This window comes from Mastigoproctus giganteus, chromosome 5, assembly GCF_048544385.1.
Source record: "Mastigoproctus giganteus isolate SK-2022 chromosome 5, ASM4854438v1, whole genome shotgun sequence".
Taxonomy (NCBI): domain Eukaryota; kingdom Metazoa; phylum Arthropoda; class Arachnida; order Uropygi; family Thelyphonidae; genus Mastigoproctus; species Mastigoproctus giganteus.
In genome coordinates, this window is record NC_143579.1 from 200,938,858 (window position 1) to 200,964,559 (window position 25,702).

Below are 25,702 nucleotides of genomic sequence, written 5' to 3' on the forward strand. Positions count from 1 at the left end.
CTAAAAGGAAGGGGATGAATCTGATTGATCCCCTTGATATCGATGGTTCGACTGCCAGGGCAGGTCATGGAGTGTTGTCAATGATATAAAGGAATTTTGCTAGCAGGGAAAAGGAGGTGATTGTCCCTCTGTATAAGGCAATGGTCAGGCCACACCTTGAGTACTGCATGCAGGTCTGGAGGCCTCATTTTAGGAAGGATGTAGATTTGCTTGAGCGTGTACAGAGAAGGGTAACACGATTAGGTGAGGGGGGAATGAAGGAATCCTCTTACCAGGGGAGGCTTAAGTTCTGCAAATTGCAGCAGCTGGAGACTAGGCACCTGTGAGGTGATCTGATTGAGGTGTAAAAGGCCTTGAATGGGTTGAGCACGCAATTCTGATGGGATTTTTCCACTTGTTCAGATTACGAACCTAAGGGGGGCATAAATTGAAATTGAGGAAGGATAGATGTGTGGAAATTTGCCTTTAGCCAGCGGGTGGTTAATTGCTGGAAGAAACTTCCATCTGTCATTGTGGAAGTTTATTGGTTAAATAAATTTAAGGAGAAACTGGACAAACATTTAGAAGGGATTGTTTTGTAATTTTTTTTTTTTTTTGGCTGATGCTGCATAAGCTCATACACTTGCTTTCTTGCATCACATGCCACTACTACTACTAGCATTTTTTAACGGCACAAACAAATTGCCACTAACATGATTCGAGTGGAGTAAGAAGTCACGAAGCTTAAAAAAATGGAATGAAGAGAAGATTCTGAAAATTTATTTATGTTTTTTATACGATTGAAGATTTCAGTAAAGGGGAAGCACATTTCACCATAATAACATAAAAACCCACACAATTCCAGCTATCGGTATTTTCACAAATGCAATAACATCGCATTTACTACCTGTTTATAATTGCTGGTACTAAGGAAAAGCCCAATAAACTGGAAAGTGCAAATTGTTTTTATTGTTTTATCGTCGTGACCTCCAGAAATGTGCTTTAGAAAAATATTACAAAGGCGTTTAAAATTGATTCTTGTAACGGAACGTATGGTAACGATGAAAGGGTAGTGCATTTTAATGATTTGAATTGGTAACTAATACAATTTACAAACCACGCTCATAACCTTTTGTATGGCCTTAAGGTCATGCTTGTGACCTTAAAATGACATTTTAGAGAGATAAATAGCTTGGTTATACAGCGAAAATTTCAACTTCTAAGATCTTGAAACGAATTACCAAAAAAACACAGTGTTATTGGGTTCACATTACGATATTTTAACGATACGATGGTGTCTCTGGAACTGATTAATATCGTAAAGCGGGGTATACTGTATTGCAGGGGTGGGCAACTTTTTTCGTCAGCGGGCCGAATGAAATTTTCGCATCATGATGCGGGCCGGAATAGATTGAACGATTTAATAAAAAAAATCAGAACCTAAAAAATGTTATATTACTTAAATTACCAAATTATTAATGTATTTTTAAAAAAAATATCTGAATGTCCAATTATCATTGAAAATGCGGCATTCGGCATAAATTTTTCTTTTTTTTTTAATTGGCTCATTTTATGGGCTATAAATTATATTAAATTAAAAATTGTAATAATTAGAAAAGGCATAAAACATAAAATATCTCGCACTAATATTATTTTTTTCAATAAGAAGTCAAACCCAAAGGAACTTTGTTCGATCGATGCTACAATAATAATTAGGAAATAACTCTTTGATGCTGCATAGAATCACTTGGTTACTGTTGTACTAGCCGCGATTCCCGATTGAACCGAATTAAGCTGAACGTTTACGGCGAGTGTAGTCAGGTATGGATTTTCTATATTTATGCATTTACCGAGGGGGCCGGATTCAACATCGTCATGGGCCGGATGTGGCACGCGGGCTGGCTGTTGCCCACCCCTGCTGTATTGTATAGCTACGCACGTGGTTTGGAATGCGGTATTTATGAATGTTTAACATTCGTTTTTTGGAATTAATGTTCTTATTTTCGATTTTGTCGACACCTGATACTTGGGAAAAAAAACTCATAAAGCGAGAACTGCCTGTATAGAAATAATAAGATAAGAAATTATTTTATTATTTCTAAAATAATAAAAATAAGTTGTAATTCAGTTCTCTTAAACATTAGTTTTTATTTAATCCATTTTTGTAATGTTTAATTATTTAATTCATGATCTCTTTTGCTACTGGATAAGTAGGTGGTGCAACTCTCCTTTTTTTTAGTGTATAATTTTTAAAATGTGTCATTTGCATGAGTTTTCTGGATGCCCAATTGCTTGCCTTTTACTATATGAGGATGTTATTTTTACATTTCCAGTCTGTAGTAGAATATACAAATGTTAATTCTGCAAATGTTGTACTTTAAAAACACAACTTCTTATCTCAGGTGCATTAATATAGTAGAACCTCAAAAATTCGATATTCAAAAATACAGAATTTTCAAAAATCCGGCACTTTTTTTTTTGAATATTCCTCCAAGTGCAGTCAACCGTACAAGGCAGTGGTGCAATAGGCCTTAAAAAGAGCATCACAGGTAACAGTAACTAACAGATTTATGCCTTATGATCCATTAATAATTTTCCAACACCAGTTTCTTTCTGTTCTACATATTTCTTACACTGTATGCCATTGTAAAATTTATGTATAAAATCATTCATTTTGCAAGACATTCTAGTTCTTGGTATAGTACATGGAAAGGACAGAATTCATGGGATACCTGGTTCCTGGGCAGCTCGATGCTGTCACTCCCCCCCCTCTCACTAGTGGACAAACCCACCACTTTTCAGGTATATAGGTACGCAGCATTCACATAGATGGTAATTCAATATCAGTATGGATAAATGTCGTGAGTTAACTGACTTTGAAAGATGGATGATAGTGGGTGCCCAACACATGGGTCACTCTATCTTGGAGGTGGTACAGAAATTGTGCTATCCCTGTTCGATAGTATTAAGAGTGTATTGGGAATATGCTATTTCTGGAATAACATGTCATTGTGGACAGCGCTGTGGGTGGAGAAAGGCGATGGATGAATGTGGCCGTCGACGTCTGTCTCGCATCGTTTCAGCCAACTGGAGAGCGACAGTGGCACAAATCACTGCCAACTTCAATGAGGGAGGTGCCAGAAACATCTCCACCAAGAACATCAGGCGATCATTAGCTGCAATAGGTTATGGGAGCCACCAACCCACCAGAGTCCCAAACACCACGACACAGTACTCTATGCTTCAACTGGGCGAAAGACCATCAGCACTGGACCTTGGATGATTGGAGACAGGTCTCCTGGTCCAGTGAGTACCATTTCTAGTTATTTTGAGTGGACAGGAGGGTGTGTATCTAGTGGAAACTGCACAAAGCTATGCACCCTTCATGTCAACAAGGAACTGTTCAGGCAGGTGAGTGGTCGGTAATGGCCTGGCTGTGTTCATCCAGCACTCGTTGGGATCTCTGGTACGTCTAGACTTATCTCTGAATGGTCCAGTTTCTGTGTCCATCCTTGCAGACCATCTGCATCCCTTCATGGTCATCATGCACCCACAGGGCAATGGACTCCTCCAGCAGGACAATGCACCTCCCCACAGAGTTATGGTGACTAGAACATGGTTCGAAGAGCATTCTGCAGATTTTGCCACCATGGAATGGCCTCCCTATTCACTGGACATATGAACCCTGTGCTGTGGAAAGGTCCATTCGAACTTTAGATCCTCCAACCAGGAATGCGATGGAATTACGGACAGTGGTGTAGCAAGCATGGATAGAGATACCTTTGGAAGGCTTTCGTGAACTAGTAGACTCAATGCCTCGCTATGTGACTGCCCTTATATAGGCGCCTCCGTAGCCAGGTGGGAAGGAGCAGCAGTGCGTAGCACACACTTCTTGATTAGACCGGGGTTCGAGCCCGTCACCACCAAATACGGAGGATGCGGAAAGGTCAGGGAATGACCACTGCACCGGAGCAATATGGCCTTAGTTGCTAATGCTCCTAAAAAAAAAAAAAAAAAAAAAAAAAAAAAAATAACAACAGCATAACTGCCCTTATCCGGGCGAAAGGTGGGCCTACCCGTTACTAGGTAGGTATCCCATGATTTCTATCCACTTAGTGTACTTCATAGTACAGTAGTATGTATTTAGTTTTTAAGGTGATTATATTGCTGAAATCATATTGCAATTTATAACTCATATTTAAAAAAATTGGACAATTGCACTATTCATACCAGAGGCAGCATTTGAACACACCTTTATTTCTTAGGCAAGTACCAATCTATACCAATTGTACTCAATTTCCACAGAACGATAGTCACCAGCATTTAGTCAACATGTTAACCCATACTGCCGGATTGGTACAATATCAGAGCTACTACATTATCTATTAAAAATAACAAATTAGTCTGAATGCTTGAAAGAGTATGAGCATAACCTTAAAAAAAATCAGAATTTTCAAAAATCTGGCATTGCTCGATCCCAGGGGTACCAGATTTATGAGGTTCTACTGTATTTGTGAAAAGGCATCTGACCACTAAGCTTTGCAGTATTTTCCTACTTCTTCCTTCAATCTGTAGTAGAGCTTTAACATATATTTTACTTTTTTTTGCCCACAGTATGACTCTCAGTTTCTTAACCTTTGTTTCCTAGTCTTCAGCTTTCCATTTAAAATAAAATATAAAGTAAAATGTACTTTATCTCTAGTAGGATTATGGTTGTCACTAAGGCTAAAGGTGAGCCTTAATTTGAAGTTTTATGTCTGAATTTCATAAAAGTTTATATAATTAAAAAATTAAATGTTATGAATACTATACTTTCAAAAGTATTTAGACATCTATGATATTAGTGAAATAGGACTGATCAGCTGTGAGCAAAGTAAGAGAAGATGTAAAAGTGTCAGAGTACTGCAGATGCTGATAGCAACAGAAGTAGAACTTTTGGTATTTCAAAGAAGTTTGGTTGTCACTTTATATTGCCTGTTCCTGTTATCTATTTAAACCTTCCAAAGTCAACTGTAGTTGGTGTGAAAAAATGGAAGAAAAAGAGTAATGCAATAGTTAGAAGTGATCTGGTAGCTCAAGACTTTACCGAGAGAGAGAGAGAGAGAGAGAGAGAGAGAGAGAGAGAGAGAGAGAGAGAGAGAGAGAGAGAGAGAGAGAGAGAGAGAGAGAGAGAGAGAGAGAGAGAGAGATCTGAAAAGAAATTGCCTAGGGATACTTCAACTTGGACCAGGGCTCCTTGACACATGATCATAGCCTACCTTTCAGACACTTCCATTCTGGTGAAAGAGGCCTATGTGCTCCGGATTCATATTACACTTTGTAATTTGGAATCTTGCATGTGTACCAGTGTAGTAATTACTTAAGGTCTCAAAACCAGGCTGATGGGCACCTGGGTAGTACAGAGTTCTGACTGAAACATTTCTGGGGTGGAATACAAGATAAGGCCACAGACAATTTTCACCTCTTTGGTTCTTCAGCTGATGACTATTTTGAAGAAATAGTGGAGAAAAATATTTATTGTTTACTATTGTGAATTGGTCAGAAGTATCCCTGATAGGATTACGGCCATATATTACTAATTTTCTTGAAAATTATTGGTATTTAAGTGCTTTTGAGAGTATAGAATATATGTATAATAGTGAGCTGACCTTATATATGTTTTTGAAGTATTTCAGCCTTACAGTGGTTATGTAATGCTGATAAGAAGAGTCACAAACCATCAAGACGATTATATAAATTCTTCTCCACACTTTATGCATGTCTGGTATGCTTCTTTACTTTATATGCATTTTATTTGTATATATACCTTGACATTTTAAGATGATTGTTTTTAATATTATAAAATTGTTAATGCTGGGTAATAAGAGTATTTCTACTAGTATTTAACCCTTACAGTCCCATGTAGTGAATTTTTGATAGTGGTGGGCTGTGGGGGAGTGAGTTTCTTCACGATTTGAAGTTTTGTAAAAATAAAAAGACTTTGTACATAAATGCTTTTAAATATTAATTTCTTACTTTAACTTGAATTTTAACTTGAGTGCAATGCAACGAAAAATCATTGAAGAAAGCAATGATGCCCAAACTAAGGAAACAGCAAAAAAAAAGAATTAACTTATTAGATGCAATGGATGTGATTGCTAGTGCTTGGGATTTCATTTTTGAACAAAGTCACAAACTGTTTCTTAAAGCTGGATTTATTCAGCTAGGTGTTGTTATAAATATTGAAGAAAGTACTGCAGTGCCAACAGAATATATCAGTAATTCATTTAATATTACACACAATTTTGACAAGTGGGTAAAAATTGAAAATATTTTGATAACAGGATGTTGATGGAATTATATGAAATAAAGTGATGGAATTATATGAAATAAACCTGACATTGAGGAAAATGGATTCTGATAACAAAAATATCATGGTCCAGAGAGTTATGCCAACAACCAGAGAAATTAGGAAATCTTTTGAAGCGTTACAGGGTGTATTAGACCTTAAGGGAGGGAAAAGTGAACTACAAATTATTCTACAGGTTACAAGAAAGTATTGAAAATTTAGCTGCTAAGGATTTTAAACAACAAACATTGGATAAATTTTTTAGATAGGTTGGTATGTTTATAATGTGTGTTTGTATTCGTTTTTTTTCCTTTTCTTTTTTTTAATTTCAACACTGAAATTGGTTGATATGTGTTTATATTGTAGTCGTGTATGTAGAGTACTATATATGCTGTACTGGATAATAAATAACGTAAGATAAAAATTTTTTATATTTCATCAAAAAAATCTTCTCTGCTTAATTTTATCAATTTTCATAAACCAAGTGTGAACACAATAAGTGGCACCCACTGTACTTGCAAAAGAAGGTTAATCTTGCTTTCTAAACCAACTTTACCTTTGAATGTTTAAAGAATGAATGTTGTGTATGGTTGTAGAGATTTGAGCTCAGGAGAATATCATTTTGATTTTTGATGTATAAGAGGAAGTAACAGAAGTTTTCTTTCTCAGATAGTTAACCATTATTAAACTTATAGTATACACTTTTTATTGTTGTTGTTTTTCTTGATTTTCTTGCGTCATCAACTACTTTAATGATTATTGCCATGGTTCCTAAAATATGTGGGTTTTTTTTGTGTGTGTGTATTGCCTGTATAAGTATGTGTTCACTTGCTAATTTGTATGTTGTGAAGGTGAAAAACACTGAATGATTCATGATGGAAAAGACTACTCCTCTTCCTGAGATTGACTGACTGCAATTATGATTTAAGAGGCTTTGAGTGTTCGTTCCTCCACTCACAAGTAGGATTTTATATCCAGATCTCTCCATATGAGCTACAACTGATGAACCCGTTTCTTGTCATGGAGGACTATATACACTTTTGAGTTATTTGTATGGTATATTTTACCGACAAGGTCAAGATATCGATGGTATCTTTACCATGGTAGCTTGCTACTGGCAAAGCCCCCCCAAGCCAAGAAGGTTTGTAGCTAGAGACCAGACGAAAAAAGATACCCTGGTCCTCCAGATTGGGAATTGATGCAATGGGTCAGCTCCCCATTCATCATAAAACATTCTTTCAATGCTAAAAGACCTAAAAGAGAAAATATTGGATGGACAAATAGGGATAACTGGCAAACAGAAATGGATTACAAATTTTGGCTGCTGGAATGTACAAGAAGTTAGCACAAAACAAGATGAAATTTTATTGGAATTGGAAAAATATAAATTGGATGTGGCGGTCTTAACTGAAACAAAGGGCAAAGGAAGAGGTGAAGAAATGACTGGAGAATATATTTTCCCTTGGTCTGGTGTCGACCGACATATAAGAGCTAAGGCAGGAGTGGCTGTACTTATTCACAAGAATCTCAGAAAGTTTATTGAAAAATAATGGAGTTTTGTTGATGAACGAATCATGACCCTTGAAATTAAAATATATGGAAGAGAAATTACTATTATTGGGGTATATGCTCCTTATAATGAATCTCCTACAGATATTAAAGAAGGTATCTGGGAAAACCTGAGAGAAGTAATAGAAGCAATTCCACATTGCAGATTGATAGTTATAATGGGGAATTTGAACTCCAGAGCGGAACAAGCTGCTGACAATGAAGTGGTGGGAAGACATGGAGAAAATGTAAAGAATGATAATGGAGAGAGAGACTGATAGAACTTTGCTCTCAATATAAGCTGAGGATTAGTAACACCTTCTTCCAACATAGAGACATTCATAAGTTCACATGGTTCCAAGAAACAAAAAGGACTAAAATCAATAAATTATTATGTGATCACTAAACAACAAAGCAGAATTTTTGTCTGTGATGTTAGGGCCCAGAGAGGAGCATGTTGTGGCTCTGATCACTTTTTGGTGAAGGCTATGTTGTCATTCCCATGGATGTGCCAAAAATGGAAGGAGAAAAGGAAGAAAGACCTTGAGAGGAGTGAACAACTTGATACCGAAAGATTCAATGTGGACTCACTAAAACATGAGAGCACTAGGGGCTTGTATCAACAAAGATTACACCAAGAATTAGATGAAACCTGTGGGGAGAGTGCAAAAGATATATATGAATACCTAAAGGAAACAGTGAAGAAAATTGCTGGAGAGGCAATAGGAAAATCTCAAAAAATGAAACAAAATGATTGGCTGAACATGGAAATTAAGGAATTAATAAAGGAAAAAAAGGAAGCATACCAAAGATGGCTAAGCTTAAAAAGTGAAGTTCATAGAAAAATATATAAAGAAAAAAATAAGGAAGTGAAAGCAGAAGTCATCAAGGCAAAGAATGAGTCCTGGGATAGAGCATGTGCTGAGGTGAACAGCAAACTAGGATGTACAAGGTCTGTAGAGGCATGGAGAGTATTGAAGAGTTTAAGGAAACTTCAATAAGCAAAATGCTAGAGTGGAAATGATAGATCTGGAGGAATGGGTCAATTATTATGAACAGCTTTTGAAGGAAGAGAGGAATTTAGAGAAATTAAAACAGAGACAGTTGTCATGGAAAAAGGATTGAACATCCAAATTAAGGAAGTGGAAATAAAAATGGCAAAAAATGGAAAAGCACCAGGCCTTGGTGGAGTTAACATGGAGCTGCTTAAATATGGAGGTCGAAAAATTATAAATCCACTAACTCGATCGTTCAACAAATTATGCGATGGCGAAGAAATACTGGATGAGATGACAATCGGATACATTACATCAATTTTCAAGAAAGGTGATAGAAGAAGATGCTCCAACTATAGAGGAATCTGTGTTATGAGCTCTATTGCTAAACTATTTGGAAAAGTGATAAAATCAAAACTGGAACAAGAGATTGTTATTTCTGAGGAACAGTGTGGCTTTTCGACTGGATGCTCATGTATAGACCATTTATTCACTGTTAAGCAAATTCTGGAAAAATGTCAGGTTACAAACCAAGATGTAGGTATGCTGTTCATAGACTTAGAGAAAGTGTATGATAATGTGCCAAGAAATCTTTTGTGGAAGGTTATGGAAAAAATGTCATTAAGCCAGCCATTAATTGAAATAATTAGAAGAATTTACAAGAACAATACATGCTGTATAAAAATTGGTTCAAAAATATCAAGAAAATTTAAGACTTCCAGAAGGACTATTTCAAGGATACTGTTTGTCACCTACTTTGTTTAAGCTGTACCTGGAAGTTGTTCTAAGACCATGGTCACAGAAGTGCAGTTCAATGGGTGTTCCCCTTGGTCAAAATAAGTACCTTTACAATTTGCTGTCTGCAAACAGTAGATTGTACCTTTACAATCTACTGTTTGCAGACAACCAAGTTGTGGTCGTACAGGACAATGATGATGTAAACTACACGGGCAGAAAGTTACTAGAAGAATATAAAACATGGGGAGGGACTGACAGTTAATTTTAATAAGACAGAGTACATGAATCAAAGTGAGGAGGTTCTGGATTTAGATGGAATACAAGTGAAAACTGTACAGCAATTTAAATACCTGGTTGCAATTATTCAGACTGACGAATCATCTGTGCAGGAAATTGAGAGAAGACTGGGTGAAGGTAAGAAAGTCATAGGAATGCTTAATTCTGTGCTGTGGAATACAAATATTATTAACAAAACTAAACATAAAATATATAATGCAATATTACAAAGTGTTTTATTATATGGATGTGAGACTTGGACCTTAACTGAAAGACAAAAAAATAAACTACTGGCCATTGAGATGGATTTTTGGCAAAGATAGGCAAGAAAGTCTAGGACTGAAAAAGTTAAAAATGACATGATAAGGAATACAATGAATGCCCAAAAGACCATCATTAATAAATTAGAGGAGAAAAGATTGGAGTAGTTTGGCCACGTGAAGAGAATGGAGGACAAGAGATTGCCCAGAGGAGCCATGGAGAAGGAAAAAGAGAGGAAGACCGAGAACGACATGGATAGAGGGTGTGAGAGCAGCCATGAATAGAAGAGGACTGGTGGATGGAAATTGGGAAGATAGAAGAAAATGGAAAAAAAAGAATAAAGGAATGACTTCATGTTAGGTTGAAGAGAACCGTTGTAATAACGGAATAAATCCTAAGAAGAAGAAGACATTATGTTACATTTTGCTGTGGTTTTTTTGTATTGACAAACACACCTTTGTTATGTTAGGTAAAAAGAGAAAAATTTAATTAAACTGTACTGGACTGATACTTCTGAACAAATTGAAAAAGTCACAAAAGATTTTTTTAAATCTTCCTGCCTTTGTTGTAAAATTCCATTTACAAATGGGGAAAAGTGTGGTTATATAAAACACCAAAGTGTAAAAGTTGTAGAGGATAGTGTGCAAGGGCTTATGGCTACTCCAGCATCCTCAAGATCAGTTACAGAACAACAATACAATTGTCTGATAATATAATAGCATTATCTTCTAAGATAATGGTACAGCAAGTACAATTACAAATAAATCTGGTACTGGAAATCTGCAGGAAATCAACCTGAGAAGTGCAGACAAAATTTGACTCAGAATTTCCATTGAAATAAAGATATCAAGAACCTCCATAAAAAGAATTTTAAAGTGAATTGGATTCAAGTTTTTTTCCCAAATTAGTCAGCCTCTTGGTGAAGATCACTTGTGTGAACATTTTTCTGCAAATGAATGATAACAGTTTTCCTAACCAGATTGGTCTAATGAGGTAGTTTCCCAAATAAACTGGACTTGTTAATTGTCATAATTCTATGTATTAGGCAACAAAGAATCACATTCAATTTGAAAAATAAATTGATTCTTTTTGGAGTCATTGTTTGGCTTAGATCCTTTATCGCTTAATTTTCTTGGTTACTCATATCTAAACGTGATAAATGATTTCATCAAGGTAAAGAATTATTTGCAGGATAGTGCCCTTCCTATTGTTCTCTTGCAATGCAATGATATCTATGTGAAAAATTTCTTGGAAAGTGGATGTGCCAAGATTACTATATTTACCCCCCCCCATAGTTTTTTTATGTTGGGTTATCTGAACGATAATATATTAGATAGAAACAACTGTTATTATGGTGGTGATGTTTTTCACAAATAGTTTTGTATTATTGAAAATTGCTGTCATTTTGTACATCAGGCTAACTTTGGATAATTATAAAGTTTACGAAATGTTATTTTGTATCATGGTAATTACATTATATATTCAGCTGAGTTTTTTAAATATGAAAAAAAAAAAAAAGTATCTCACAACATTTGGCGTACCCTGTAAACCAAATACTGTAAACTCCAGTTAGAATTCTCTTGCTTCAGTATCATCCAGCTTTTAATGCTTTTCAGTCCCTCCATTGGAATTCCTGTGAAGTGTGCGGCACATTTTTTAACATCTATAGCACTCACGACACTTTCCCACTTAATACTTTTTTTTTAAATTTTTTTTAATAAGGTTCCAGGAAGTAAACTACCTGGATATAACTCTCTTGATTTTTAGTTTCAGGAAAGGGATGATAGAGACCAAATTATTATTATTATTATTATTATTATTAATATCCATATGATGCAAGGAAGCCTGAGGCTTATGCTGCACCAGGAAAAAAAAAAAAAGTTCCTGAGTAACCCTGAGAGAGAGAGAGAGAGAGAGAGAGAGAGAGTCAAAAGTAGAAGGGAATCACCAAGAAAGAGAAGAATGATGATCCAGCTTTTAATGCTTTTCAGTCCCTCCATTGGAATTCCTGTGAAGTGTGCGGCACATTTTTTAACATCTATAGCACTCACGACACTTTCCCACTTAATACTTTTTTTTTAAATTTTTTTTAATAAGGTTCCAGGAAGTAAACTACCTGGATATAACTCTCTTGATTTTTAGTTTCAGGAAAGGGATGATAGAGACCAAATTATTATTATTAATATCCATATGATGCAAGGAAGCCTGAGGCTTATGCTGCACCAGGAAAAAAAAAAAAAGTTCCCGAGTAACCCTGAGAGAGAGAGAGAGAGTCAAAAGTAGAAGGGAATCACCAAGAAAGAGAAGAATGATGATATCCAGCTCAGGACCCTGGGTGTGCCAAGCCCATACTCACCAGATGTGAGCCCCCGGGATAAATCTAGGAATGTGCAGGTGTATATTACATGTATCAGAAATGATTGTTTATTTTATACAGTATTTAACTCAAAGCTTTGAGAGGCCATTTACAACTCATTGTCCAGCCATTTATTGTTGCGTTTATCACCCCTCAGATTTTGATGACTCTGTCTGTAGATGATGATCTCATTGACAGCAAGTTACAAACTATCAGAAACTTCACTCAAGGCTCACCTAATGGACAAGAGAGTGACAAAGGTAATGATGATATCAATGTTTAGCTTACTACGCCTGTACCAAAGTTGTAGATGCTTTGGACATGCTCAAGCACTACTTTCTTCTTCTCTCTTCTTAACTTGTCTTAAAGCATGTCACAAGAATCTATGCTGAATGTGTTCAAGAACCTATGCTTTGGCATAGATTCTTGTGAAGTCTAAGGACACATCTCTCGTTTTTCAAATGTTCTTTTTGCAAGAGTTAAATTTCTCTTTTAATTAATTTCACTAATGACTGCATTAATACAGTGCAACCTCAATATATCATGCATGGTAATACTCAAGTTTTGGATGTAACACAAGTGTGATCACATCCCCCAAGAGGTTCATAAAAAATTGCAGTTTATGGTAAACCACGAATTTCACAATAGACACTAGCAGAAATGGACTTTATACCTCATAGAGGGGAACCACCAATGGCAACTGGTTTTCAGAGTGTGGATCATCACTGAGCTGTTGTATTTTCTTCTGTGGTATATTCCCTCAATTAGGTGATTCAATTTTTATAAACAGAACTTATTCGAGAATAATTACTGTAGATGTTCAATTCCTCCTGTATCATCTCACATAGAGATGAAGTAAAAAATACATCAATGAAATATTAATTGCACACAAGGACACCTTCAGAACTAAATATTTCTTTCTGAGAGGGGGACCAGCTACTGTATTTGTTAGGTGTATTGTATTCAGTTATAAATTTTTGTAAACAGCATGTAACATTCTTTTCAAGGTCATTCTAAACGTGAAATCACATTTACAATGGCAAAAACTATGTAGTGTAGTGTTCTCTGTAATTATTCTGCAGTACCATACTGTAAAATTCACTTTTGTTTATAACTCAAAGTAGTACATCCTTGAGATGGAAGGGGGGGGGGGTATTTTGATCCAGAATGTAACTCAGCCATATTATGCTATTTTCTATGGAAAACGATTTTGTAAGCCAGTGATTTCAGGAATATCTTAAGTCTAACCCGGTGGTGTGCCAACTATGGGGCTTGACCCCTCTGGGGGTTGCAGGATAAATTAAAGGGGTCACAGCAATTTTTAAATAAAATTAGTTATTCTGTGCATAAAGGCTTAAAAAACCTTTATGTACTTGTTAAAATTATTTTTTCAATATGTAGGTGTAGAGACCTTACTACTCAAAGTCTGAGATATGAATGAACCCTATTGCCATTTTATTTTTAGGGTGGCTTCACGTGCAATGCAGTTGGCTTTCTTACTTATTGTCCTTGTGAGTAATACGGCTTAATTTGCTCACTGGCTATAGACACACAGAAAGTAGCTGGCTATTGTGACTTCTGAGTATGTATTAATACTTCTCAGTACTCCTCAATTACTGAACCGTAATCTCTTTAGCTCTTAATTCATGCTTCCTACAGGAATTTCCTAAAGGCCAGAGGTGTGAATATTCGGTGGCAATAAATAGCAAATCTGTTGCATGCACGCTTTATTCTGCCTCGTAATTCTATGCTTTCACGTCAACTTGGATGTGTTTTTCATTCTTCTGCTACTTTTTATAGTATCGTTGTTTTTAAGAATTAAAAAATATATTTTACCATGGACAATTGGGTAATCAGAACAAAATGGTCGAGGAGTGAAGACAATGTTGCTACAGATACATCAGAAGCCGAAAGGGTAAGAAATGTATCCTGTGAAATTTGGACACTAATGTTATTTCAAGTGTATGCAACCACCAATTTCTGGTAGAGAGCTGTCATATTCCAAATCAAAAATAGTAGAAAATATCAAGAAGAATTTATGAAGTACTTACAGTGTTGGTTGATGATGAACAACGTCCAGTGTGTGTAATATGTTACAAAAAACTGGCTAACAAAAGCATGAAACCTATTAAATGAAAAAGACACTTACATATGAAACATCCAGAGATAATGAAAAAGAATGAATCCTTTTCAAAGGAGATGCCGATGCCGTACAAGGTGTGAAAACTTTCATGAAGAAACATTTCAGTTCCTTGTAAAGCTTTAAGAGAATCATTGCAAGTTTCATATTTAATAGGAAAAAATTTGAAATCACATACTATTGTGGAATCTCTTGTTCTCCCTGCTGCTATAAAAATGATTTCAATTATGTATGGAGAAAAGTACAGCAACGATTTAAATACTATTCCTCTATCCAGAGCCACCACAGTCTCGCAGCATATTACAGTTATCACGGACAACATAAAATTCAATTTATTAAAGCGATTGAGAGAAAGTCCAATTTTTGCAATACAGTTGGATGAATTCACAGATATTTAAAACCTTGCTCAACTTATTGTATATGTCAGATGAGGGAGATACTTTGGAGGATTTTCTATTTTGCAAAGCTTTGGAAAGAAGAACGATATAACTATAATTTTAACGCTTCTATGATGAACAGGTGTTCTTCTTCCCTGGGAAGGAGACCAATCTGTGCTATTAGCTCTGTTCTGGGATGTCATATATTATACATTCATATAGAATGTGTGCCCAGTCTTCACTCTTGTCACAAGTGCAGTTTGGGTCATCAGTCAGCCCTAAGGAGGTTAGTTTTGCCTTTAGGGAGCTGTGACCTGTCAATATAAATGTTGTAAAAAGTCCAGAGGCATACCACTTAGGTGGCTTTGGGCTAACCATTGACACCCATGGCAGAAACCATTTGGTAACCAGACCTCTGGTTTCCTGCTTCCACTTTGTTTGCCATAGCTCATGGAGTTTTGTGGCTATTCTTTTTTTTTTGTTTTTTCATCATTGAAGGTGTTGGTTGTATCAAGGGCTATCCCCAGAAATTCTGTGGGTATGCCTTTTTTAAATCTATAATATAAGCCTCTTTTGGCTACTTCCAGGTAAAGTGGGAGAGCTCCGGCCAGCAACAGTAGCGCAGGTGGGCTAACTGTGCGACATGCTGTGGTAATAGCGAGTAGTATTGTCCTTTGTATCGATTCTAATTTATTCCTATTTCTTACTATGGCCGAACGGGTGAATCACGCACTGGCTCCATAGGTGACAACAGATAGGAACATTGCACGGTATGTGATTGCCAGGGTCTTTCTTTTGAATCCCCAGTCTGCTCGACTGATCCTGGCAATCATACCTGCATAATTTCTCACTTTTTTTCACCAAGTAGATCAAATGGGGGTAAAAAGTTAATTTTGAATCAAAGACCACTCCAAAATATTTTAGTTCTGTTACCATTTTTATAGTGGTTGTGTTAATTTTGATTTATGGAAGTCTTCTTATGTCCAAATTGCCTTTTAGAAGTATTTGTTTGGTTTCTTCAGGTGATATTTTGAGCATGTGCATTTGTGCCCACTCCTGCAGCTGCAAGAGGGAGGCATTTGATCTTTGCTCTACAACCGCTCGTGTGTTACCTTTTACAAGGAAAATCATGTCATCTGCAAAGGTCAGGCTTTCCACGGAGCCCAGATCCAAGGCCAGAAATCAGAAATTCATCCAGAAGAAAGGGCCAAGGAGTGAACCCTGCGGGCAGCCTTTATTCACAGGGCATGTCAATTCCTGGAACCTTGTGCGCACTGAGACACTTCTGTCTGTAAGGTAGCTGTTTATTACCTTATAGAGGTTTTGTGGGGCATTTGCCTGGCAGAGTCTCCTAAGGACACTAGGCCACCAGAGTGAGCCAAATGCCCCAGCAAAGTCAATGGAGATTGCCAGCATATATTTCTCCTCTGTGTTTTTAACTGTTGTCAGTAGGTGGTGCATGGCATCCTCCGTAGAGTTGCCCTGCTTAAAATCATACTGATTGTTGGAATGTAAATCTGCTTCTGTGTAATATTGGGCTAATCTGCTATATATTAGTCTTTCATATATTTTCCCTAGTACAGGGAGTAGGGCTATTGTTCTATATGATTTGGGATCAGTAGGAAGTTTTTCAGGGTTTTTGAGAATTAATCTTAACACTGCTTTTTTCCATATTTTTGGGAATATACCTTCTATCATTCAGTTATTATATACTGCTATTAATTTGTCTGGTGCTATTTCTGCCAATTTTTTAATAATCTCAACCTCTAAGAGATCAAAACCTGGGCATTTATTGTTTTTGGTTTTAGATAGTGCTATTTCTAAGTCTTGTATAGTGAACAGAGGTTCGATATTGGCATTCATATTCAGTGTTTTCTTTTATAATGTACAGCTGGGTTGGGGGAAAGGTCCCCAGTTTCAGTTTGAATAATATTGTCTAGGATGTTATTTACAGAGTCCGCCCAACACAGGGTTGGGGTTCCATCTGGTTTGACAGTTGTTTCTAAGACATCTCTTCTTGGCAGCTTGTTGGTCACTATTCTGTAGAGAACTCCCCAAGGGTTATTGTTTCCAGTGGTTCCCACCAAGTGCCTCCAGCATTCCTTTTTCTTGTCTCTTATGAGGGCTGTATTAATAGCCTGAGAGATTCTATAAGAATCTCTCAGTGCATCCACCTCATTTTGTGGCCAAGATATTCTGAAAATTTCTCCTCGCCTGATGCACCCTTCTCCTGAGTAAAGTCAGTTCAGGGCACCACCAGGGGACTGCCTGCTTCCTCAGTTTTTTCCATGGGATAGACAGGTCTGCTGTTTTTCTTAAAATGTTTGTCATAGTCAGTGCTTGCTTGTCCGGGCTACAGTTGCTTGATCTAGACCACTCATTTTCCTGTCTTTGCAGCTGAGCTGCTGTATGTTCTGCAAAAATCTGCCAGTTTGCCTTTTTGAGGTTATACCTTTTGATATCCAACAAGGAGTGTTGGGGTGTTTGTAATTGCCTGTTTAGTTTGAAGGTGATTATCCCCTTGTATAAGGCAATGATCAGGCCACACCTTGAGTACTGTATACAGGTCTGGAGACCTCATTTTAAGAAGGATATAGAGGTACTATGCTGACAGTGGTAGAGAATGAAAAGATCCTGGGGGTAATTGTGCAGGCAGATATGAAGTTTTCTGAGCAATGCAGACGGTCTGCAAGAGTAGCTCATGGTGTCTTGTCAATGATATACAGCAATTTTCTAGCAGGGATAAGGAGGTGATTATCCCCTTGTATAAGGCAATGGTCAGACCACACCGTGAGTACTGTATACAGGTCTGGAGGCCTCATTTTAAGAAGGATGTAGAGCTGTTGGAACGAGTACACAGAAGGGCAATAAGATTAGTGAATGGAACAAAGGGTTGCTCTTACGAAGAAAGGCTTAAGTTTTGCAAATTAGTGTCTGGAGACTAGGCACCTGCGAGGTGATCTGACTGAGGTGTATAAAGTTTTGAATGGTTTGAGTATGCTCAATGCTGATTCTTCCTCTTGCTCAGAATAATCACCTGAGAGGGCATAAATTCAAATTGAGGAAAGACAGATGTAGGATAGATGTGCAGAAGTTTGCCTTTAGCCAGCAGGTAGTTGATTGGTGGAAGAGACTTCCATCTGTTGTTGTGGAAGTTGTTAGCCTAAATAAATTTAAGGCTGAGCTGAACAGGTATTTGGAACGAAAGGAGGGGTGAAATTGGAGCATTTTTTTTTTTTTTTTTTCTTGGCCGATGCTGCATAAGCTTGGTTTCTTGCATCATATGCCTCTACTAATGCTAATGCTCAACTTAATACGGCAGATCACCGCCTTGTCATTCCCATTTTCCAAAGTTGCTGGATGTGGGCATCTTTCATGTTTTACTAGGGCATCCTCACCTTCTCTTCCCTTGTGGTATCCACTCATATATAATTTTAGGCCATCTCACTTCATTCATATGCAGCAGATGTCGCAACCATCTCAGCCTCCCATTTTCTGTTCATTTTATAATATCTGATTTTGTTATAATATTGACATTTTATGATTTAAGGATATTATTGCCACCCACCTAACAATGCTAATTAACAATTTTTCCAAATGATATAATGTATCTCCAGAAAACAAAAGTTGTATTGGATTCGTGATCCCTGTGCTTTTGAAATATCTTCACATCCCAAAATTACCATTGAGCAAAAGAAAGGTCTTATCGACCTTTCGTCTGACGAAGCAATAAGTGCTCGTTTCAAGACTAAAACTGCTGAAAATATTTGGCTTTCTCTTCGAGACGAGTATCCAGAATTATCGAAAATGGTGATACAAACGTTGCTACCTTTCGGGTCTACATATTTATGTGAGGTTGGCTTCTCGAAATTAACAGCTATATAAATAAAGCATTCCACGCATGATCCAGATGACATGAGATTTCTAAATCAAACATTGCACCAAAATATGAACCAGATATTATCAGTTATCCAGGCTTGTCCTTCTCATTAATTGTTTTGCTTTGTAATCCATTTTTTATTGTTTCGTAATCTTATTTGAAGAATAAGAATTTGATTTGATGTTTTTGCTGTATTCATTTAAAATATTAAACAATTTTTTTATTCCTCTCTCAGTACTCGAATAAAATTTTCTACTTACATAATTATAAAATGCCATTTTTCTTCTCTAAAAATCTGGTCATCCCCTCAGACTTTACATTGAGGGGTCATGTCAATTTTATATTTAATAAAGGGGGTTGCGAGCAAAATAAGTTTTCGCGCCACTGGCCCAAGTGGTACCTGATAGTAATAAACAGGTTTTTTTTTTTTTTTTTTTTTTTTAATCCTTACTTTTGACCATTTAGCTGCAGTGGCCATTAGATTAGATGTGGCTGCGCTGTTCCATATTTCCCATTAATGCATTAATTATACAATAAATTGGATTCCTGTAAAATGTCTCATTTTGAAGCATGGTACTGTTATAAGAAACTGACAATTTAAAAATTTTATTTTTTAATCATCTGAAGTGTTTAATATTTTAAACTACAGCATTATTAAAAAAAAAAAAACTACAATAACAGTGCATTTGCCATTTAAAATATTTCATCTTCGGACAACAAAATAGTAAAATTAAAAGTAAAAAAAAAAAAATAATCTGCTTCATACGGTGTCTTTTAGTTTTTGTGTATACACATTAAAAAACTGGATAAATTTTATTTTCGACTATAATGCACTTTGCTTATAATGCAGGTGTTAAACTTGTCTCCTGACACCTGTGTTATATTGAGGTTGCACTGTTATTTTTATCATATTCATATGTTTAGTTTAATTTAATAAAATATTTTTAAAATTTCATTCTTTTTAAAGTGCCAAAAATGTGTGCAGGTTTCCAACTTACATAAGCCATCACTTAATAAGCACACTTAAAAAAATCAATATTATATATGAAAAGAATACCAAAGTAAGAATATAGCTCTTAAAAAGGGGGTTCTGCATATAATCTTTTAGAAAGGGTGCTTTCTTTATAATATTGTGTAATAATATATGATCATATAGTAGTTGCATTTGACTATAAGGTAATCTTAACATTTAAATGCTTCTTATTAAATATTCTTACAATAATATATTGGCTCGTAATGTAGTTGTGAAGTACTGTTTTCATGTTATTGTTATTTAAAAAAAGAAACAGAAAAAATCCACCATAAGTGACTAGTTTAGTGCTTTGTAAGTGGTCAGCAATATTTTATGCTTTAATGGAAATGAAATATTGTATTCACAATTGTAGTAGGTTTTTTCTTTTCTAAATTTTAGAAACAAAAATCTGGATGATTTAATGCTGCTATTTGCTTTAAAAAATTGTAAAAATTATTTAAAAAAAATTATTTTCTTTGTAAAATCACCTCCTTTTTTTAAAAGTTGGATACCATTGCAATGCGTTGTGTAGTGTGTTGTGTTGTTTGGTTTTTAGGAGCATTAGCAGCTAAGGCCGTATTGCTCCAGGATATGCGGTGGTCATTCCCTGACCTTTCCACATCCTCCATATTTGGTGGTGATGGGCTCGAACCCCGGTCTAATCAAGAAGCGTGTGCTATGCACTGCTGCTCCTTCCCACGTGGCTACGAAGTCGCCCCATTGCAATGCACGTATTGAAATAGTATGAGAAAATAATGCTGTTTTGTATTATGTTTTTCTGGCTAACTGCTTGGAGACATTTGTCTCCAAGCAGTTAGCCAGAAAAACATAACACAAAACAGCATTATCCTGTCACTGGAGGGACAATAGTCCCTCCAGTGACAGAGATTTGATTTATGCTAACTTTAGAAACAACTATGTTTATTCACAAGTTGACATAAAATTACCAATATTGTTTTTATTCCAATAACATCACCAAGGCAGTGAATTGGTTATGTGTCTAACAAATGTAGCCAGTTTCTCTACTCGAGCAGCGTATATGATATGTTTGAATGGAGGAACCGGGTTGGCGCTTCTAATTGTGGTTCCAACCACTACTATTCACAAATGGCCAGCCTAAGCTAGTATGAGATGCCTGACAACAGCTGTGTTATGCTAACACATAATAGGTATGGGTGCCTCCATAGCCAGGTGAGCAGGAGCAGCAGTACGTAGCACACGCTTCTTGATTAGACCAGGGTTTGAGCCCGTGACCATCAAATACAGAGGATGAGGAAAGGTCAGGAAACGACCACCGCATATCCCCGGAGCAATATGGCCTTAGTTGCTAATGCTCCTAAAAACCAAATAACCAACCAACCAACAACATAACAGATATCATTATTCATCTTGTGCTGACAGTAGCTGTGTGGTGTTATTCTATGCATTTTCTGATTAGTTCTCCTGCCTTGCTAAACCTATGACAGTAAGACTTTTTATTTTACTGATATATTGATGAATGGCATTATATGGAATATTGATAACTTAAATATAAATGATTTTAAAAATGCTAACTGGGCTGCCATGGTTAACATAGATGTACTACCCTTGATTCTGATCACACCCTTTTCTGTACACCGTTCATGCAGTTCGGATCCCATTTCTTGCCAGGAATCAGATATTTTAGATGGTTTTTATTTAAATTCTAATAGCTATTTATATTTGTATGGGTATTAATGTTTTTAATTTTTTTTTTTGCTATAACATTTACTGCTTTTGTTAATTTTATCATTCTTTCACTGTCGTGTGTTATGTTGAAATTTCAACATAACACAGGTTCCTATGCATATTCACTATTGTATTGTTTTGTCCTGTGCATATCATTGCTCTTCTAAACAAAGAATTTTTCTCTCTCTCTCTCTCTCTCTCTCACAGGCAAGAGGAAGTAAAGCTGTCTTTCAGTTTTATCCTGAAAACAATGACCAAGTAAGTATTTTTTTTTTTTTCTTTGAAATAAACAACTTGATTTATAATACTTGTATATGTTTGTAATATCTACAAACTATATTTAGACATGTTTGAATTCTTTTGAGTATCCATACTTGCCATCTTTTGTGATTTATTCATAATGTTTACACAAAATATGCCTTTTTATGGCTGTACTGATGGGGCTTTTTTTTTTTTCTCTTTTTCTTACTTAACAATAGAAAGAAACAAGATAATCTAATTATGTATATAGTTTATTCAACATATTTGCTTTCAAATCCACACACGTTCTACAGCAATGTGCCAGCATTTGTAAACTTCTCAAATAGAAGTTGAAAGCCTGCTCCCCAAATCAGGCTTCCATTGCTTGCATGATGTTCATCACTGATGCAAATTTGATATCCATTAAATTTTTTTTTTTTTTTAATAAATGTTTTGGGAAGAGGTAGTAGTCCAAAGGTGCAAGATCTGGTGGAAATGGGGGATGATGAAGAAGCTGTAAGCTTAGTTCAGCCAATTTGGTGTGTGCTTGATGTGCTATGTGATGGAGCATTGTTCTGCAAAAACAGCACTCCTCAAATGAGCTTTCACCTGCTTTTGACCTTCAGTTCCTCCTTCAGTTTGTCCAAAAGTGATGAATAATAACCAGCAGTTATCGTTTTACTCCCTTTCAGGTATTTAATAAGTTGAGTATATTTAACAGATTTAAAATAAAATTTAAAAGGAATTGACTGTTGGTCAGACATTTAAAGAGAGTAGATTTAAGGGCAGATTAATAAATAATATATAGTCAATAAACAAAATCCCATCCTTGTCCCAAAAAGTCAGAGGCCATGATATTCCTAGCAGACTTCTGGGTGTGGAACAGCTTTGTACAAAGGAACCATTATGCCTCCACTACTTTGACTATTATTTGGTCTCCAGATCATAATGAAATAACCTCATTTCATCCATGATCACAATTTGCACTAAAAATCATTGGCAGCTTGCTCAAAATGGTGAAGAATGGCAGTTAAAGAGGAATTTTGTTGCTTTTAATTAACGTTCTTTGGAGACTTGTTTAGCAGAAAGCTGCATGTCCAAAATGTCATGAATAACATATCCAACACAGCCTCTGGACATGCCTAGAATTTCAGCTGTTTGTTTAGCAGCAATTTGTCTTTAGACAATATCATGGTGTGAATAATATCAACATTTTCAGACACTCTCGTAGAAATTGCTCTTCCTCCCATCATTCTGTGTCAAAAAAAAAACCATATTTAAAATTTTTTAACCCAGCTTTTTTGATGATTGAATAACATGGACACTGTTCTCTTATTGCCACCAGCATATCAACGTGAATTTCCTTTGGTGTTTTCCCCCGTAGAAACTGGTATTTCATAACAGTTCCACTTTCAGTTTTGCTAAAGGTGATGTTTTGGGCTGACATCCTTTCTTCAACCTATAGAAAATAAAAATTTATAGAAGAATAAGAGAAATTTGCCTCAATATGATACATAGAACAATTCCATATGATACTCTCCAGAAATTAAAAAGAATAAAATATAATGCAAAATGATTACACTAAAAAATCAATTGAAAACAATTCAAAAATTAATTAAAAATTCAAAAAACAATTTAAAAAATTAATAAAAAAAGTTTAACGTAAATTTTGAAAAATTATTTTTCTTCCCGAAGCAGACAGTGCTTTTCAACCGTATCACAGGAATGGAAATTACATTGTTGCCTAGGGTCCGGTTAGTTTATGGATTGCTTCGGGTTTTTAAACGACAGGACGGCCTCTACATTTTAATATTATTTCTTTACTATATATATATATATATATATTTTTTTTTTTTTTTTTTAATACATATTGACATAGTGACCTAAGTAATTAGTTCACTGGAATTTTTGCTGTTATCTTGTATGGGACATGGTTTTGGTGTATTATAGCCCTAGTTTTCTTTATCATTTGCATTATATCAATTTAATTTTCTTTATCATTTGCACTATAAAGTATTTTTTAATTTAAATTAAATACCATGTAGTTTTAAAATTGAATATTGCATTGAAATATGTTTGCATAGACCCAAGTTTATTCTTTATTCATTTGCTTATATCTGTATCTGTTGCCAAAAGCTATTGTGTACTACTCGTAGATAAAAAAAATAACATTCTGTTAAAACCATTTTTCATGTGTCATATGTTGTAATGACCTCACAAGCTTTTCTTCAGGAATGCATCCTGAAATGTTCAATATGGTATCAATGTATTTTATGATTTTTTTAAATATTATATATAGGTTTTTGATATTTTTACTACTTGCCTACATTTTTAAATAGTATGTAATATTTTATATAATTTTTAATATAGCATTTGCATACATATTTATTTTTTTATTTAATATACCTTTTCTTTTGTTGAACAAATAAAAAAGAAAAACATCTGTAGAGCTCCTAATGCACTATTTGTATATTTTAGGTAGAATTAATCACTCAGCAAGCAATGAGAGCTGGATTCACTGGTGGTCTTGTGATTGATTATCCAAACAGTTCCAAGGCTAAAAAGTAGGTATTTTTCAAGAAAAAGTCTGTGAAAGGTAACTTATTATTTTTTAAAATAAGAAAAGTTCTTTATACCAGTATCCTTAGAAAAATAAACCTTCACATTATAGAAGGTGCAGATAGCAACTTTATCAATATTCTGACAAAAGTGCATCCTAACTAGATCCATCATGTTAGGATGAACAAAAAATGCCATCCAATCAACTCACTGCATAATGTCTTGTCATTATTTTCACTGGCACCATTATGCATGAAGCTATGCCATGTTAACAAGGAACTGTTCAGGCAGGTGGACAGTCGGTAATGGTCTGAGGCGTGTTCAATTGGTACAAGTTGGGACCTCTGGTATGTCTAGATGCATCTCTGAACTGTCCAGGTTATGTTTCCATCCTTGCACACCATCTGCATCCCTTTATGGTCATCGTGTACCCACAGGGCAATAGACTCTTCAGCAGGACAATGCACCTCCCCACACAGCTGTGGTGATTAGAACATGGTTCGAAGAGCATTCCGCAGATTTTACCACCGTGGAATGGCCTCCCCATTCATCGGACACGAACCCTGTGGAGCGTCTTTGGGATGCTGTAGAATGGTCTGTTCAAACTTTGGATCCTCCACCCAGGAATGCGATGGAATTATGGACAGCAGTGCAATAAGCATGGATGGAAATACATGTGGAATGCTTTCATGAAGTAGTGGACTGAATGCCTCGCGTGTGACTGCCCTTATCTGGGCAAAAGATGGGCCTACCCATTACTAGGTAGGTAGGTATCCCATGATTTCTGTCGGCTCAGTGTAAATCGCAGTGGTATGGCAATAATCTTAAGGCAATGTTTCCATGATCATGGGGTATTCTATCCACTTTGTATGTTTTCGGAATGTTTAAATGGTTTAATAATTTACATTTATGTTGAAATGATACCTTGTGTCTTACCAACCACTCTATAAAATCTTGTTTCCATGATGAAGTCTTTGGAAGCTTGTCTTTTTGAATGCTATCAAGTTGAAAACTATAAACAGAACTTGCCTGAATATTTGTGGCTGCTACTTTTACCACATGTTTCAAAATTATGTTGATTCATTTGACCATGGCAGTCACCAGTTGTGTTTTTAGCCTTAAGTATAAATGTAGAGTTTGGAATAAAGCTTTTTATATTTCCTGCATTTATTATAATAATTTTTTTGCAGCATGACTATAGTCCATGACTCCAGATAATTCATAAAACCTCCAACACTTCCCAAAATTTAAATTACTGTCCACTTGGGTTTCATCAAAAAAAAAAAAAAAACTAGGTTCTTCCCAG

General features: G+C 35.8%; 1 protein-coding gene across 1 annotated transcript in view; it reads left to right on the forward strand.

The window, feature by feature from the left end:
- LOC150086005 (18S rRNA (guanine-N(7))-methyltransferase) overlaps positions 1 to 25,702 on the forward strand; it is a 106,500-nt gene that overhangs the window by 60,796 nt on the left and 20,002 nt on the right. Inside the window, exons 7-9 of the mRNA XM_090373649.1 lie at positions 5,647 to 5,743; positions 21,805 to 21,855; positions 24,316 to 24,401. Of these exons, the coding sequence (XP_090229775.1) occupies positions 5,647 to 5,743; positions 21,805 to 21,855; positions 24,316 to 24,401 (234 nt within the window). The remainder of the gene's footprint in view (positions 1 to 5,646; positions 5,744 to 21,804; positions 21,856 to 24,315; positions 24,402 to 25,702) is intronic.